A 19,076-nucleotide genomic window follows, 5' to 3' on the forward strand; every position below is an offset into this window, starting at 1 on the left:
TAGAGCCGATTTTTATTAAAGTAACACTACAGCTTCACCATTTTGATCAGCCTTACTTCATGTAAAATCAACTGGCATATTCTACCAGCCAATTCTGTTAGTGCAACAATCCTTCAGCCCAGTATCACGGCAAAACGTGTAATAGACACGCTGGTCCATTTCACACTTTGCCTCTTTAAAACATGAAATGGATACGCATGCAGAAGTTGAATTAGTGCATGCAATTGGTGCAATACCAGCAGGGTAAATCTCTTGCTGGTAATCTCCCTGCATTACCAGCAGAGGGAGATAATATATTTAAAGCCACAAAGTCGATAGTGAGCAAAAAATTTATTAAGTATATTCCAGGGTCCTTCATCGTCAGAATCGATTGACTTGAAATAAAAAATGTCCTTCTGCTATTAATGCAGCTTTAAGCAACTTCTGCAACTTCACATTTTGGAGAGGAAAAGCCTGAAAGGAACACAGTGGACCAGCGTGTCTATTAAACACGTTGTTGGGGTTGAAGCCTCCCAACCTGAATGCCCATTAAGGTTGCTTTTCACAAATCTTCATCTAGTGAAGACTGGATTTAGAAAGAAGCAAAGGTTTTCTTATAAATAAATGACCTTGAGCATCATGGTTGCAAAGTTAAATATGCTAAAGTTATATAACAGTAACAGTATAAAAAAAAAATCTTGTATTTGGAGCAGGAAACAAAACATTATGTTCCATGATAAAATCCAGTGTTGGCTTACCCAGCCATCTGCCCCAACCGTCTCCATGAGCCCTTTGTGGCTCAATTCCTAAATCATCTCACTTCTTCCTTTACTCGCAGTAGTTACCTTTACTTTTGTTAGTGTGAGTCATGGGCAGTGTTGGTCAAGTTACTTGAAAAAAGTAATCAGTAACTAATTACAGATTACTTCCCCCAAAAAATAATCCCGTTACTTTACTGATTACTTATTTTCAAAAGTAATTAGTTACTTAGTTACTTTAAAAAAAAAATATTTACAACCTGAATAGGTAATAAAGCAATAAGCATTTCAGCCGATTCTATTTTTTCTGCATAATCCATCATATAAAATGTAATCAAATGAAAAAGTCTCTTTTTGAAACTAGTTTTATTAGTTTTAATCTTTTAACTTTATGCATCAAGCAAACATTAAATTATATGCAACATTCTCTGAATGGAAGAAATTTGTTTAACATTTAAACCTATTTTCTGCATATTCCAGCATATAAAATAGTTATTTGTGTTTACACTCACTCTTCCAAATAGATGCACGTAAAACACAGCAGAAAATAAATAAAATCAAAGACTCAGCGGTCCTGTTGCTCTATTTTAACCTGTATAGCAGGAGTGCGGCAGGCGGAGGTTTGCCCTGGTGCCGCAGCGATCAGTGGAAGGATCTGGGAGTTTCTTTGTGAATTTCACATTCCAGTGGCAACATACTGTCGGTGCTTGTTTGGAAGTTTAGGGGTTTTTTCTTCGCTGTAAAAAGAAGTTTTCTTCCCAGGCAGTGAGCAGCGGACGCTAATGATTTTGTCACTTTTTATGGAATCAAACTCAAAGTAAGGTCAGTACTTCCACACTTTAAACCCTGCAGGGTCATACTGTTTCCCACACTTGATATATTATCCATTGTTGATCTGCACACAGCTGTTGCCACGAACGTCACACTCCTTACGTCATTGTCATGAGACACTCTCGCAAAAGAATCGCGGTTTTAGTAACGCAGTAACGCAGCGTGCTTACGGGAAAGTAACAGTAATCTAATTACCTTTTTTGCAATAGTAATCATTTACTTTACTCGTTACTTGAAAAAAGTAATTGATTACAGTAACGCCCATCTCTGGTCATGGGTCAGTATAAATCATAACAGCAGCTTAGATGTATGTGTAAAGGTGTTTATACATGCATATATCAATGGCCAATATTGGTTAAGGACAGATATGTTGGTATTGATGTTAGGGCTGTTCGATATAACGATATATATCGGAAGACCATATAAAAATGTCTATCATTTAATTTTACGCTATCGTTTGTTTCATGGTGTCGCAAAATAAACTGTTTGCGGCAATATTTTTTCATCGTTTTGATGGTCACTGTAGTGGCTATATTAATTTCTTAAAGTTCTCTCTTTCTCTTATATTTAATATAACCACACAACAGACGGACAAGCGCCTGTGTTTGTCATTAGCAACAAGGACAGTAAAATAGTGATGTTCGATTCGTGAACGAATCGTTCAATACTCGAGAATCACTTTACTGACTCGTGAATCATGATTCACAAGCCCAACTGACTCACTGACTCATCCCTGTTTCTGTTAGCAAACTAATTCGCTTAGTAGAAATATATCTAGCTTATAATTAAAATTGTGGGGGGGGGGGGGGGGAACAACAGCCAGTTTCTTAACAAAAGCATTTCTGCTCTGAACTGGAAGAAAAAACCCTGAGTAGAAGCTCACATCAAGAAAATAGCTCCTCGGTTCACAGTAGCATCGCTCTGCTAACATGCTAACAGCACATTTGAGCTACTCACCCCCTCCCTTCCTGTGCTGAATCGTAAGCGTAAGCAAATCACTCAGGACTCGCTCACCCCCTCCCTCCTGTGCTGAATCATAGAGCGAACGAATCACTCAGGACTCACTAACCCCCTCCCTCCTGTGCTGAATCGTAAGCGTAAGCGAATCACTCAGGACTCGCTCACCCCCTACCTCCTGTGCTGAATCATAGAGGAACGTATCACTCAGGACTCACTAACCCCCTCCCTCCTGTGCTGAATCGTAAGCGTAAGCGAATCACTCAGGACTCGCTCACCCCCTCCCTCCTGTGCTGAATCATAGAGCGAGCGAACGAATCACTCACTCACGCCCTCCCTCCTGGCTCACAGCTTCTTCTTCTTCTTGGTTGGCAACCAATGTTAAGGTGCATTACCGCCCCCTGGCTCACAGCTCAGTGGACATTTAGATGAGAAAATATATATTTAACACATTTAAGGAAAATACTAATAAAATACAAATAAACAAAATAAATGTTTATTAAGCAATTTTGATAGGAAATTGCTTAATTTTAGAAATGTTTTTGCTCTTTTTTGCTCTATAAAATAGTTGTTGTTTTTTTAGAATCATTCATCTTAGCAGTGGGATTTACATGAAAAGAGAAACAAATTAAGTTTGAGTGAAAATGTAAATTTTTTGCACTCTCTGGTCAACTGACTCAGTGAATCAAATGACTCAAAACCGATTCACTTTGGTGAGTGACTCATTAAAACTCGATTCAGTAAAAAGAATCAAATTTACCATCACTACAGTAAAACCATCACGTGTCCGCTTGTTTATTTTCCACATGAACCTTTCACAATAAAGCTCAAGATCCTGTTGAGACTTTTCAAAATAAACCGAATCACGTGAAAGATGCAGAGTATTTACGGATGAGAAGCAAAAAAGAGCCGTCAGGTCCTAAAAAATAAACCTTAGACTCAAACGTTAGAACAGGCTTTTCCCCGCAGCACGCCGTGTAATAAATACTCACAAAGAAAACGGCGGCCGTTACAACTTATGTCTAAAAATGTATCGTTTCATGCATCGGTTAAAACACTCGACTCCAGGTACACAGCGCCCAGCTGGAAACACTTCATGCAAGTCGAGCTGCTCGAGATTCACAGAATTTACAGAAAATGTTAAATTTTTGTGATTTATATCGTTATCGGACGATAGATGTCTTATATCGGGATATTGGCTTTCATTAGCTTGTGCTCCACCTATTTACAGCACTGTCTGCAGCGCATGTAGCAGAATAGCATCCCAGCAGTAGTGTGGAATTAAGTGGTTTCACACTTTCTATTGCTGTTTAATTCGAGAAACACACTGCTGCAATGTTGATGAACAATGAACCCTTCATTTTCCTGTTTCAGTATAACATAACCCTGACCTTAAATGACACAATCTATCAGAATTGCATCCAACCTTAAAATAACTGTATTGGTCATAAAACACACACCCTGAGTTTTTGGTTGGGTTTAGTCTGTTTCTGAAAAAAAAAAGGATCCTATCTTTTTCACAGTCTTCATCATGAATGGACTAATTCAGTGTATTTACAACAGGAATGCTTTAAAATACTCATCAAATCTAATATCTGATACTTTTTTATCTTTTAAAAGACATAAAACAAATGGATTATGCATGTCAAATATGGCTGAGATTTTTGTTTTTTCCAAAATAAAAATCCTCTTTGTCTAAAAGTGAAGTAAATATTGCTAATAATCCATATTAGCTGCAGCTGTGCACAAATCTTCCAGCTCATCTTAGCCGCAATCTTTCATTACCTTGAAATGTTGATGCAACAAAACCACACCCCTTTATGCAGAGCAAGCTACTAAAATAGTATATGATTATGAATGGCTATGACAGATATAAAGATGGATTGATCCTAACTGCTAGTTGGTTTTTTGGGTTTTTTTGACAAGTGGCAAGCTGCCACCATGCCATCACACCTCTATCTTTCAGATCTCCTCAATCACCATTCATCCATCAGAGCCTTCCGCTCCAGCAGCTATCACTCAATACCTCAGCCTTGCTGAAGACAAACTGGCACTGTGTGCAACCAGCCATCACGTTATGCCTTTGAATTCCCCCTCAGCTGACTTACTGTACAGTTGCTGTGTTGTGGTAATGTTATGGACAAACCTTTGGAGCAACGAGATAACTTTGCAGTTCTTTTATGTGCAACATTGCTGAGTTCTGGATAAGTATTGATTGTAGGCGGGTGCTGAAGAAAAATCCTGGCTTGAGTGTTAGGACAGACTGGGTAAGCACGCCTCATCACATATGCTGCACTAAATTTGGCCCACAACAGCTCAGAGAGACTGAGCAGTAAATTTTGGTCCAATTTTCTCAATACCAGCACTCAGCTCATATCAACACAAATCTACACTGCTTTGTGTTTGACCACTATTACACACTGAAGCTGTGCTTATACTCAGAATTACAGCTTGGCTGAATTGAAATGACATCCACCATCCAACTTTCCTGCTCAGTTGTCCAGAAATTGTGCTGTATAGGCAAAGTGCAGACATGTGAAAGATTTACCATTAAAGCCCCCCCACTCCCAGTATCCATTTATTCTGATGTCTGTGATGGAATTCAGGGCTTTTTTGTTTCTTCCAGCTTTTAAGGTATAATACACTTGAAAAGTGCTGTACTCATTCTTTCTTTCCTTATATTCAGTGGCATATGGTGACTTTTACACTGCTCAAGCACCTAGCCATAAAAAGCTGCATGGCTAGGTGCTTAATTTTGGTAGTGGGACTGAAAACACCTGAGTTCAAAGATTAAGAGATGTGGACCAATGCTTTTGTCCATATAGTGTATGTGACATTGCTGACTGTCAATATCTACACGTGGTTAAAAATATAAATGAAAACTTAATGTGGCAGTGTAACTGGTATGTTGACACAGTAGCAAAACAGCCAGTTAAACTTGGTACTTCCGGTGAATCAAGTGATATCTCAAACATGTATGAACCCTGCACCTGTTCAACTTTTTATCATACTCTGTGTCCTTTCTCCATCATTTGAATCTAATGATAACAGTCTACTAATAACAGTCTGCTACGTCACACATTGTGGTCAAGGTGATCAGCGTGACAAATCTTGCTTGTTAAGATGCTCAATCACAGAGTAATTTGCTTGGTTACTTCACTTTTGCTAACTATCATTCCACACATATCTTCACATGTGTATAATAACACACAGATTATAACTAATCTCAGAGCAGTGAAAGAAGCAGAGCCAGAAGTAGCTTATTTAATATGCTGGTCAACTGTCTGTGTGTATTAAACGAACAGAAAACAGAGGTTTATTCACGATATGCATGACAGGCAATGCCGTTTGTCTCTCAGCTCACAAAACACAAGTCTGTGTTAATGGGACACAAATATGCCCATGAAAATGACAGAAACTATAGATTCCAATAACTCAAAGTCAAACTAACTTCTAAAGACAATAGCCAACTGCAGCCATAAGATGGCAGTAATTTAAAGGACAGATGCAAACTGGGACAAGACACTGGGTGAACTGAAAGGAAAGAGATTGTTTTCACTTTGTGTGTTTTTAGAGTTCAGTGGGCAAGCAGTGCTTGACTTGCTTGCCCTTATAACAATAAGATTACTTGTTAACTAACCCTCCACAATTACCCTCATTTTACATGACTTATTACTTTTGTTTTCTGTCTTATACGTTTTCTGTCTTTCTGTTGTTATCACGGTCATTTGTAAACATGACTTTTCAGGAAAATTGCTTAGTATAATTATACCTGCTCAGAACTAAAATGAATTGAATGGGCTGCTAGCACAACTACAGTGGAAGAATAGAAAGTGTAAAAGATGGATATAGCTGCTGTGGCATCACTCATTGGTTTCTGGAGTGCAGCTTTGTAACCTCAAGAACTGAGATGAGACAAATGGGGGTGGGTTTGATTGTCACAGACAAGTAATTAGTCAATGAATGTGTGGATACAGACAACGAAGCATGGCATGACCAAGATTTATAAAATAGACCTAATTCTAACTCAGTGTGACCCAAAATGAGTGACTTAGCCCATAGAAGCTACAGGAAAGTATCATTTTAAATGTAATTTGCTTGGCAACTATAGCTGGTCAAATTATGTAGTGGATTTAGCAGAACCAGACATTGTTCTTGTCTTTAGAAAATGGTAGGGAGCATTCACAGCTACAAATACTCGTTTTTCAGTGAGTAAACAAAGAGTTTCTGAAGAATATATCAGAGTTGTCAGCTGGATGTGTAAAAGTTATCAGAGCACGACAGCTATATCTGGGGAAACATCTTCTGCCCTGACCTCTGTAAAGACCTTCCTGATGAGTTTGGTCAATCAGTTTCACATCATAGTGAATAAAACATTAATTCAATTTTGTTAGCCAATAATTAATTGGTTTCAAAACACCAGTGTTGTTGTCGAAAACACTCATCTCAAACTTTCAAAACAGGCCTTCACAAACCATTGGGTAACATAGCGATGGCTACGTTATAACATCTATAGGCATGATGGATCAGTTAGCATAACTTAATTTCTATAAAGAGCAAATTCTGGTGTCATTTCATTTTGCCTGTAAGGTGGCTGTGTTGCTTTACAGTTCACCTCCTCTGTTATGCTACATTTAATAATCGAGTTGCTCAAAACAGCTCATGACAGAGGCAGTTAGGTGATAGCAGCATGCATGCACAGTGACCTCCCAAAGTAATTCAGTAATGAATGTGAATTCACAGCAAGCAGCTCTTTTCCCACAGAGCAGACCATGAATGCAAAGAACAGCCAGCCTCACTCTTGGCTGATGGTTTAGTGTATGTAAAGCTTTGTCTCATTTATACACTTTGTACACCATCATCCCATGGTACAATGAGCTCTACAGAGTAAACAAAGCACTAAGACTTAGACTACAGTAGCGGGTCAAGTCTTAAGCTGATAGAGGCTAACTCTGTAAGCTCCTGGACAGCAGCTGCTTTCATTTCTTCATCCCTAGCTTATGCTTCCTGACCAATCAATCTTAACCTGACTTGCTCTTTATTTAACACCATGCAGATGCAGTGGATTTTAAAAAAAACCCAACAACTTAAACATTTTAGATGTTTACACTTTATCTCGTCTTTTTAATAAAAAACAGTTTATGTTACTTATTCATGCACATGAAGCGAAATACAAACAAGGTGAGATGGATCCTTTTTTCTCACTGGGATTAGCTGTGTGTTGATTTTTGAAAAACAAAGCACTTTTGAAAGTGCCAGCGGTCTCTAATAAGGTCACATTAGTCAAATCTGTGTGGGTAATTGCTATAAAAATGTAAATATTGGGTATTCATTATTTGAGTTGTGAAAGAAAAGCTATAGAGAGGATAGAGAATTATGTTAAAGTTGCACAAGGTTAAAACATCCACAACAGGTTTGCTTTTGTTTATTCTGAATTGCTGCCAAGAACTTCAGCACTTAGTTATTCAGCCAAATGTGCCGACCTTGAAAAAAGTCACATTCATATCCAAATACAAATAGCTTCAATACATCATATTGCTCTGTCGTTTGCAAAGACGTTTTTTGCTGTAAAGTGATCTCAGTGCTGATGGCGTGCATTTAGACATTTAGCATCCTATGATTAGCATAATTATAGAGTCAAACCCTATCATGGACAGCATAAATCTGTGATGATGTGTCCCTGAGGTATTATTCATGTATCCAGTGTCTTTCATTTCTTGTTCAGTCACACAGTCTCCTTTCAGTGAGCCAGTCTCAGTCTGCTGTAGGCATCCGTCTCAGCTGGTTCTTGCCCGAGTCGGCTATCTTGTTAGTGAAGCCTGCTGTATCTTCAGATTTTTAATTAGATTTCTTCCAGACCTCTTTGAGTTTGATAAATTAAGGTCTGGAATTTACTGGTGTCACTGTGTTTCTGTCCAATACAAAAACTCCTCGGATAGCTTTGTGATTACACTGGGATCAACCCCAGTTCAGGCCTTCAGAGGAAACATGTTTCATCCAGCTGTCAATAAAGTGAATCTGACGACAGCAACAAAACTTGGTTGTAACCTGGCAGACTGCTTGTCATGCTTGAGCTCTCATCTTAATTGTCTCATTATCTTTAGATGTAAAACAATTTCTCATGATCATTACTTAATTATTTGAAGCTCGTATTTAGTTTCAAAGTCCTCCATCCCAAGATGCTTATTTGAAGATGTTGTTTTCAAATGCCAGACATTTCTTAAATTTTCCCTATTACATGTCTTGAGATGCAGAGACTAACTTCAGAGGAGTTATGGATTGAAATGCCACACTCTCTAAACCAAACCAGTGTCTGTATATGTACTATGTTCAATTTATATTAATGTCATCATACTCAATTAGCTGCTACTTACTAAATGAGCACTTGTGAGAAAGGTGTGAATGCATATAAGTGGTTCAAATTATTGTGTGTACCAATTATAGACAAATAAAGCATAAATGTAATGATAGCTTTTTGGAACTATAGTACTGCTTTTCTCACAGCCAGTTTTGAACATTACAGTGCAATTAGTCTACTAATGTAGGCTAACTGGTCAATAATACTAATGATAGTACTAATAACCAATACAATACAATTTTATTTATATAGTATGTTTAAAACCAGGGGGTACACCAAAGTGCTTCACAGTAAGGAATAACGGTAAATGATTACACTGAACAGAAAGTCATTAAAACAAGGTAAAATAGAGAAAACAGAGAACAAACAAAAGCATAAGTAGTGTAGAGATAGGGAGAAATCATGATTATCCAGAGAAATGAGTAGCGATAAAGCAATTAATGAGCGGTGAGAATTAGCGAGTCGGAAAAGCCAGGTTGAATAGGTACGTTTTCAAGCGTGCTTTAAAGGATTGAATAGAGTCAGAGGCACGAATGGTAGCAGGAAGACTATTCCTGAGGTTTGGTGCTACAGAGGCAAAGGCACGATCACCCCTAGTCTTCAGACGGTGCCTGGGCTGGGCCAGAAGTAACTGACCAGATGATCGTAAAAAACGGCTGGGAGTATAGAGACTGAGGAGACCGGTGAGATACTCAGGGGCAAGGTTATTTAGGCATTTGAAAGTAAACTTTCTAGTTCCGGTTAGGAGACGAGCCGCAGCATTCTGAGCGAGCTGGAGTCCAGGGTAGAGAGAGTTACAATAATCTAATCTGGAGGTCACAAAGGCGTGTATCAGTTTTTCGAGTTCTTTGTATGGTATTAAGTGTTTGACCTTTGAAATTTGGCGCAATTGGAAGAAGCCAGATTTAACCACTGAGGAAACCTGTTTATGCAGCTTAAGTGAACTATCCAGACAAACACCTAGATTACTTACAGTATCTGTAAGAAAGCAAGCAAAGGGAGGAGGAAGGATTTATTCACCAACGACCTTGTGTTTAACAATACCATCCAGCTCTTAGTCTCCTTGTCCCTGACAGAGGCGCGTCTCAGCGTGCTTAGGTGTCTGCGTTGAGTGCGATTCCCAGAGGTCCCAATCCAGGTCAGAAGCGGCGAGCACACCGGAGAGGTCGGACAAAATTGAAGTCCAACAGGGCAGATCCAGCGATGGCTGAGCAGTTTGAAGGATGGCCGGTGGTGGGAGGTGAATGGAAGTTGCAGAAATTCCGGGATGGGAGAGGAGTTAGCCGCGGCATGTGCCTTAAGTAAGGCTTTATTGTGAACAAGTCAAGAGAAGATCAGTAATTCAGCTGAAGCACCACCAAATCAATGTTATACAAATATCCTAAGAGAATGATGTGGTTGCCTTTGTAGTTCAGCATCAAAATGTCAAAGAAGTTGATCATTGCGGTGAATAATCAGCTTGTTCTATATGAACAAACACACACCTAGCTAGCCAAGACGTCGCCTTCACAAGTAGTCAGCAACCAGATTTGTTGTTAAAAAGTACTAACGCATTACTTCCTTTATTTTGCAATAATCTGATCTATTTTTCTCACTTTATGAGAGACAGTCTGACACAACTTGTGTTTTCCCAACACTTGTCCATCTACAGTTCCGTTTTTTTATTGTTTTGTGTCCAGTTTTGATGAAGGACATGATGTTGGGGTTTCACCCATGTTTGCTGGGAATATGTCCATGTGAATCCTGCCTCATGTCTGTCTTTTGGCTGTTGCTTAATTAATGTGTACAATCAAAATGACAAATGCGCATCACGGTGCATAATTTCATTAATACTTACAACAAAGGTATTTCAGTACAATTAAAACCCCATCAAGATGAATAAAAATGTAAGTACAGTGGTCCCTCGTTCATCAGTTAGGTTCTAAAAATAACCCACGATAAGTGAAATCCGCTAAGTGGCCAACTTTATTTTTTTACAATTATTATAGATGTTTTATGGCTGTAAAACCCCTCACTACACACTTTATACACTTTTCTCCAACAAGCTTGGACATTTTCACACTTTTCTCTATGGTTTAAACTCTAAATGTTCAAACCTTCCTAGAGAAATAAGTCCAGTATTATAGAATAAAACCAAAGGCAGCCGTGCCTTTGACAATGCAAAATGTTTCATCGACATTTGTCACGGAAATGGGTATTGGGTATACCCATATAAATGGGTATTGTTGGAGAAAACTTACAAACATACAGTACAGCACTTCAGAGTCACACAGCTAGCGATCGAAGACTTAGATAAATTTGACAAGCTGAATGCTTTCTGTACTGTACAGGAGACACAGCACGAGGTGATTGACAATGGTTTACAGCCAATCAGAATGCAGAACACAATGCGCTGTTTAAAAAAAAACCCCAAAAAGCATGCAAAATTACACCAAAAAAAAAAGCCGTGAAACAGCGAGGCTGCGAAAGATGAACCGCATTATAGCGAGGGACCACTGTACACCTTATGTCTCTTGGACCCCCCCTACAAAAAAAAGCTATTTCAAAAATAAGACTTTAGATTAATAAACTTTATTTACTTTGTTTTTTTTCTATAATAGCCTTCTGAACTCAAAATACAAGGGCCTTCACAGAAACAGTAGCATTTAAAAACAATCCATAAATACAATAAAAATGGTGTGCATAGCACATTACACTTCAGTATCCATCAGCTTCAGCTCTATTTTGTGTTCAGTGCTACTAAAAAGATTTTAGCATGGCCACATCCAAAATTAAAACAGGGTCATTGTTATCATTATAGCAAGTTGTTCATAGAATTTGGCTCAAATTTTCTGTTGTTCAAAAGATAGTGCGGCCTTTCGTTGTGGATAGCGTGACTGTAGAGTCCTGGTGCTATCACCAGCTGCGTTCATGTAGTTGTATATTGTTTTCAGCTTACAAACCTGCTTCTCCCTCTCTCTCTCTCTCTCTCTCTCTCTCTCTCTCTCTCTGTCTGTGGTGGTTGGGGGAAGGGGGCGGGGGGTCATGTGGTCACGGAGACACCTGCTGTGGTGAGAAATGGTTTGCAGTATTTTGGCAGGTGTTTATGTTTTTGTCTGTCTGCATGTGCAGAGATTGCGATATCAGATTTTCACATCACGATGATCTTGGTCAAAATACTCCACTGTAATATCTCTAGAGAATTTGAAAACAATAGAAACAATGCTGTTATGTTGTATTTGTTTATGTCTGTTTTCTTTCTGGCAAATTTGACTCAAAATCCAAATGCGTGGAGGTGATGAGCATCTGTGATGATAATTAATCAAGCTTTTGTTTTTAAACATGACTTATCGCCACAGCCTTGCTCACAATTGGGCTGTAGATTATTACATTATATATAATATTATTATTAGGACATAAAATCAAAGAGGGAAAAACACACAGTTAACTTACAGTCATATGATAGTGGAAGAAATCCAGTACCAAGAGGACATTTGAGCATGGAAACTTCTATACTCCTAGAGCGCTGGTGATCACTGGTCAGATGCCCACCTATACTGGTGAACTGCTACATCTGTATGTAACCATGAGGTCTGAAAGGTCAGCTGATCAGAGCTTGTTAGGCATATTTTTACACTTCTATTTGTTGTATCTTATTTTATATTGTAAAGTACTATTTAAGTAAACTTCACTATTGACTTCCTACTGACTGGTCTCAAATAGTTTTCATCATACTTGTGGGACACATCCTTCATCCTCATCTGCTGTCCTCACCAGAGCTTAATTCTTTTTTGTTTATATGTGTTACCTTTGGGCCATCTATTAAATAGATTTAAAGGTATCACCTGTTCTTTCTATGCAGATGATACACAGTTATGCTTTTTCTGTTTAGCCCAACAACAGAAACAGCCTTTCCTACTTCAATTAATGCTTCTCTGCCATTGCTAATCGGTTGTATTCAAATTTCATCCATATCAGTTGTAGTAAAACTTAGGATCTAGTGTTTGGCACTGACATCGGCCCCATCGCCAGCAACATTAGATCATCCGCTAAAAAACCTGGTATCATCATATTGTTGTTATTAATTATTTGCTTACTTACTTATTACAGCCTTGCAAAATTCAATTGCACTTTCTATGCAGTATTTTTAAGTGATGATCCTAGATACTTGTGCTTGTCATTCATTTGACTCGAAGATCTTGTATATTCCCATTTAATACACCTCTAGTTCCTATATTAATTATAAGCATTACGTTACTCTCTGCTTCAAGAGAAAAACAAAATAAAACGGACATGTGGTGTAGTTACACCAGAAACGTGGGTCAAACACAATATTGTAAAAGTATATACATATACAAGCAGCAGTACATGGGTCAGTGTCTGGGAAAGATTGAATTCAAGATCCCTCATCATAGTTAATGGTTTACTGAAATAGACGTGCTCAACAAATCACACCAGGCTGGATAAAAGGGAGAATGAAATACTAGATTCAAACAACTGCCTTGGACACTCCTAACACTCTGTCTGTTTATATCCCATTTCAAAGCAGTTCAATCTGAATGTTAATACAAAAGGAAAAGAGGGGCCTTTAAAAGTAAACGACCACAGTTTGGGACACTCTGTGACAGCAAAGCAGATGATGAGGCCATCTCACAACAATATTACCTCATGGTGCAGCCTGTTCTCCTGAGTTCTAATATTACAGATTATCTGTAGGTATCAAGGTTTTGTAAGAGTGTATATGTGTGTGTGTGCATATACGTTTATCTTTTGTTTTGCATCTGTGGGTGTGGTGGCTCAACACTTGGCTCTCACACAGAGACTGCCTGTTCATCAAACCCTGTCGTAAGGAAATGTTCAGGCTTTTTCTTTCTTTTTTCTTGAGGGATATTCAGTACATAGGAGCGAAAATTGCAAAGATATTTCGAGTTGATTGCCTTCACGCTGCTATATTTCTGCCCAATGTCTCTCCACCACTACTCAGCAAAACCACAGAGGAGAGATAGAGAAGGAATGATGATCTCCTGCTGGTGCACTTGAATGAATGTTTTATAGAAAGAAGGATGAAAAAGAGATGAAGTAGTGTCCAATCTCTATGCCTATATATATATTTTTAAAATGTGGTTATAAAATATTATTTTTACCTTGTCTGTTTTTTTAATCATATTCAACCTGACTCCGTAACGCACTCATTTACAGAAAGTGTCAAACACGCAGCCAAGTATCATCCTCTTTTCCAACTGGAATTTCATCCGACTGATAGTCTGATAGTGTTAATAAAATTGTTAAGAACATTTCAATCATTCTACTTAATTTGCTGCTAATTTTTCAAGTAGTTGATGGAAACAACCTTGAATTCTGTAACTACAAATCTGCTGATTCAATCCCCTGTAGAGATGCGCTGTGGTAGTGCTCTTGGGCAAGGTCACTGTCTCCCAAACTGAATGATTATAAAAGGCAGCTTCTACAATAAATCTGTTAGGATTGGACCAGCATGTGCAAAGTAAGGTCACTCAGTGGGAATGAACGGTATACTTACACTTTAACAATGTGAAATATCATATTTTTTACGTGATCTCAGTTGACTTTCGACGGGCTTTGATGTTGACACAGAAACTCGGATGTCTGTTGTTTTGGTCACTAATAAATGCCATTATATTACATTTCTCTTGGAACTGAAGAAGCTTCTTGGATGAGAGGTGAAAAGTCTTCAAGGAAACTTAAAGAAGTTCAGAAGCTTTTCTTTCTTTAGATGCTCCTTAGACAATGACTTAACTCCATATCCAGTTTAAGGGTTTCCATGAGTGCAGGAGTCTATCCCAGCTGCCAAAGGTTGAGTGGTCGGGTACACACCTGTGTGTGGAGGCTATGTCATGGTTTGGGCTTCCACTTCAGCTAGTTGCATTGGGGATCTTGTCAAAATGTATGGAATTATTAATGCAATATGGTTTTTGATCCATCATGCATTGTGCAAGTGTCTGATTAGCAACATCTTCAACTTTCAGTATGATAATGATTTCAAACACACTGCCAAAGTGATAAAACAATAAACAAAACAATAAACAAAACGCACTGTAGATCTCACATTGTGAGAGCTGCTTTGATATATGGTTTGGAGATGTTGGCCCTGACAACAGAGACAGAAGGCAGAGCTTGAGGTGTCAGAGCTCAAGATGTTAAGAGTTTTTGTTGGGAATGACCAAGAGGGACAAAATTAGAAATGAGTACATCAGAGGGACAGCTCAGGTTGTTTGGAGACAAAGTTAGAGGCAAGGCTATGATTGTTATTGTATAAGAAGTACTCAACTGGCCATGCCAATAAAAGTAAAAATCAGACTTTAAAACATGAAAAAAACCAAAAACACAAAAATCAAAAACAGAGAATCATTAGCACGGCAAAGAACAAGCCCTTTATGACTGCACAGTGAGTCATGCATTATCTGGAAATGATCAAAAGAAGACAGCCTACGAGGTTTCACAACAGACATGCACACCTCTGGTCAATAAAAAGGTCAGGCTGGAAAAAAGAAAGAAAGAGCCTGGAACAAAGACTGTCTGATGTGAACCTTCACAAATTAAAGCTGAAACACGGCACTTATGATGCTGTATTATTGTATTTCAGAAGGAATGTGCTAGAGAACAGAGCCCAAAGAACAAAAACATGTAACCATTCTTTACTTAACTCGAGTATATGCATATTAAAGAAGACTTTCCTTTATTCATTACTGAATAACACATTTTTTGTGTATCTATGTAATACAATTATACCGAACAGTGCTATGTACTAATTTTATATGCCCTGTAAAATGACTGCATCCATATGTAAATCTGCTTCTTCTCTCATCTTTTTGTAAATGTCCAGAGATTGTGGCGAGCTCAGATGTGGGTGATTACCACCATAAAGCTGATCAGATCTGATCATCGCCATCATTCCTGACACTTTAAATTCAAGTGTGGCTGCACACGCACATTATCGCTTACAGTTCCACGACTATAAGAACACCCTCAGCTCTGCTCACAGTCTGCCGCGCTGCTTCAAAAGCGTGGCCATCATGGTACGGTGTGTAAAACACACCTAATTGCCCACGGGCTGGAGGTGTGGCGGGGCACAGCCTCCAGCTAAAAATTTGCAAAGACGTGAGCGGAGGACAGAAGAGGAGCACGGAGAAAGAGCTGTTAGGTTCACAGATTCCTGCCTGCCACAGTTTGTGGGCTCAGTGTGCAGATACAGTAATTAAGGTTGAGGGTGGACAGTTCCCTACGATGCGCCTTGATCACGCAGAACCGTCGACCGAGGCTATTCATATAAACAAGAAGGGAACGCAGCAGAAGCAAGACAAGAGCCACTGGGGAGCTCTATAGGGGAGCCGAGCTGTATGTTGGTACAAACAGGGAGACTGCGAAGATGGTGCATTTTATTTACTCTGTTCATTTTAGGGCAATAAAAACTGGCAGAGACAGATAGAGACATAGTCTCCATCTCGTACTTTTCTACTGACTAGTGGCTCATTTTACACAGCTCTGGAGGTTTGTTTCCAGCTGTGAAGCAGTCCAAGCTGTCGCAAAGGGCTTTAGTTGAAGTGACTTTTTTTTTTACCTGCTGTAAATATCGACGAGGGAAGAAATCCTCTTCACTGCTCTTTTTACACACTCACACCCGTTACCTGTGTTGTGCTCCTGTCTGGAGTTTGATGTTTCATTTGTATTTTGGGAGGTTTGTTTTGTTTTCCTTTTTGTTTTTTTGTGTCTGTGCGTTAGAATACCAGTGGGCCATCCAGAGTGGAGTGGCTGAGTGACTGCGGTAGTGGGAGTTACAAAGCCAGATGGATATGAATGCAATAGCCCTCTTTGTTCTTGCCTGGAAACTCCTGGCCTTGCTGGTGCTGTTCCTGCCTCTGCTGCTGCTGCTGAGCTCAGTGCTCCTCACTTCCTCTGCAGCACTTCTCTCATCGTATCCACATGTATGAGGGAGTCCTCTTTATTTCCAGCATCTGTGTTGTGATGAGAAACACCATCTAACTAGGCCACTGCATAATAAGCAAGAATAGCAGCAAAGTAAAATGGGGGGAAAAAAAGAAAAGAGAAGAGAAGAGGGGGGGGGGGGGGGGGGGGGGGGGGTGGGAAGAATCAGTTCATTGGGGAAATGCTTACCCAACATGTAACTGCTGACAAAAGTAATTCAGTAAGCAAATATTGTCCTTATTCCTTTATTGCGCATGCATTCATTTATTATTGCTTACCTTTACCTTTACAGTTCTGCAGAGGTGCATCAGAGTTCACGTATCATTCTCGCGGTCAAGCCCCTGAGCTGCACGGTCATGTGACCTGAATGTGACTGACAATGCACCTTTGCTGACTTTTCCTTTGGAGCGCGTGTCAACTGCAGTCCTGGGGATCAGTGCTGGTGCTGCGACATTTCTGCCATCCTCAGCATTTTAGCGCTTGATTCACTTTGTCAACAGATTCATTATTGTCTGTGAGGAAGTTGTAGATGTGGGTCTCATTACCTCCTTCTAGCTTCAGTTTGATGCTTTGTCATACGCGTTCTTTCCGGTAAATCACGCTGTTTAAAGAAGGTTTAAGTACCAGTTGTGTAATTTAGCACAACACATTTGGACGAGCCCATGGGGGGGCCAGGGCAAGCTCCCCTCTGCTTTATGAAACCTCAGCAAGTGAGTTTTGTATTGTTTCCAAATAACTGCCATCAAGGTCGTGCAGCCAACTTTAGAGGTCATATGTTGCGTTCACTGGTTGTTTCTGCTGCCCCCACATGGCCATCAAGTCAGTTATTGCAGGTCTAAATGTGAATTACGGACACTTTTCTGAACTGCCTCCGTTTCCCTTTCTATCTCCAGTGTAGAGCATGACTTTCGCCTGCAGGAAGGGCAGGTTGTACGCACGTGGAAGGTGGGTGACCCTCCAGAAGGCTCGCCACAGACACCCACACCCCAGCCCACGACACCTCACCAACAGGACTCCCCACAACCAGTGCGACCCCCTGCCACTACCAAGAAGAACCGGAAGAAGTGCTTCTGGTTCCTCTGAACACCGAGAGGATAGAGACATTTTTATACTATAATGCACTGAGTAACGATCTTAAAAAAACAAAAAAAACAAAGAAAAAAAGATTACCTGCAGAGATTTGTTTAAAGGAACAAATGTTAAATGAACGGGTGGATTAAAATGCAAATGTACAACTGTGGGTGGAGAAAGCGCTACAAAGGTTACAATTTAAGCTGTTTCTGCTGGAGTCTAAAATAATGGTTTGACTGGGAGGCACATGTTGTTACTGCTTTTAAAATGCCTCTTCAACGCTCACAGGTCTGACACCGGTGCAGGGAAGTAAAAAGTGCTGAAGTCAAATAAAAGTAAAAGTTCAGTCCATAATATGACTCACGGTTAGGAAGCAATTAGGAGATATAAAAAGAATATATGGCGGCTAAGGGGCACAGCACGAGCGGCAGTATAGCAGATACCATGGAGCATATTTATAAATGATGTAATGAACAGAGTTTTATGGGCAAAGAGATAAAGAGAAATAGGACTTATCTTCATTACTGGACTAATGAGGGTCAGAACACCAGCTTTTATATCCAGAGACATTTAAAAAAAGAAAGAGCGAGAGAATTATTATGACCTGTATTTAAAAGTTTTATTATAATGTAATTGATGAAAATAAAAAAAAGACACTACATGTGTCTACATGCACATACAGCACACATGCCAACACACAGAAGAGCAAATAAATCAACATATTTACATAAATAAAGGCATATATGACTTGAGAGAATGGTGAGTTGAGTTCTGTATATGTCAGAGCCGTTTTGCTTGGATGCTATATTTCAGATATGGATTACTGCTGAATAAAAGTATTTTACCACAGCTCCTTGGTATCTCTTGTCATTCAGACTTCAGTGTGCTTTTTGCCCATCACAGTGCACAGTGGAATTATTGTGACTGATGTAATTAATTAATAAATAATGGTGTAAGAATGTGAGCATGGAAACATGGCACCGTTGTAGCTGGTTGTGTTGGTGCTGCTTCGTGTATGGTTTTCACTTTAGCGTAAGTAGCAGTGTCCGGTTTGGGAGTTGAGTCATAGACTGTATAAATGATAGTCACTGTGACATCCCCCAAATGTTTGAAGTTTCAAAATGATGCTCTACAGAGATTACAGTTTAGATTACAGGCTATACCTGGACAGAGGTTGCAGT

General features: G+C 39.4%; 1 protein-coding gene across 4 annotated transcripts in view; it reads left to right on the forward strand.

Annotated features, from left to right (window-relative positions):
* The window catches only part of LOC146514103 (uncharacterized), a 43,806-nt gene extending 25,064 nt beyond the window's left edge, over window positions 1–18,742 (forward strand). For 3 of the 4 annotated variants that reach the window (XM_085168331.1, XM_085168330.1, XM_085168332.1), the window contains one exon: window positions 17,718–18,742. In XM_085168331.1, coding sequence (XP_085024457.1) covers window positions 17,718–17,907 — 190 coding nt within the window. In that variant the 3' untranslated portion in view covers window positions 17,908–18,742. Of the gene's footprint in view, window positions 1–4,491; window positions 4,576–17,717 lie in introns of all 4 variants that reach the window. The other variant, XM_085168333.1, reaches the window with a different exon arrangement.
* Window positions 18,743–19,076: the final 334 nt, after the last annotated feature.

This window comes from Neolamprologus multifasciatus, chromosome 7 (assembly GCF_963576455.1).
Source record: "Neolamprologus multifasciatus chromosome 7, fNeoMul1.2, whole genome shotgun sequence".
NCBI classification, from domain to species: Eukaryota; Metazoa; Chordata; class Actinopteri; order Cichliformes; family Cichlidae; genus Neolamprologus; species Neolamprologus multifasciatus.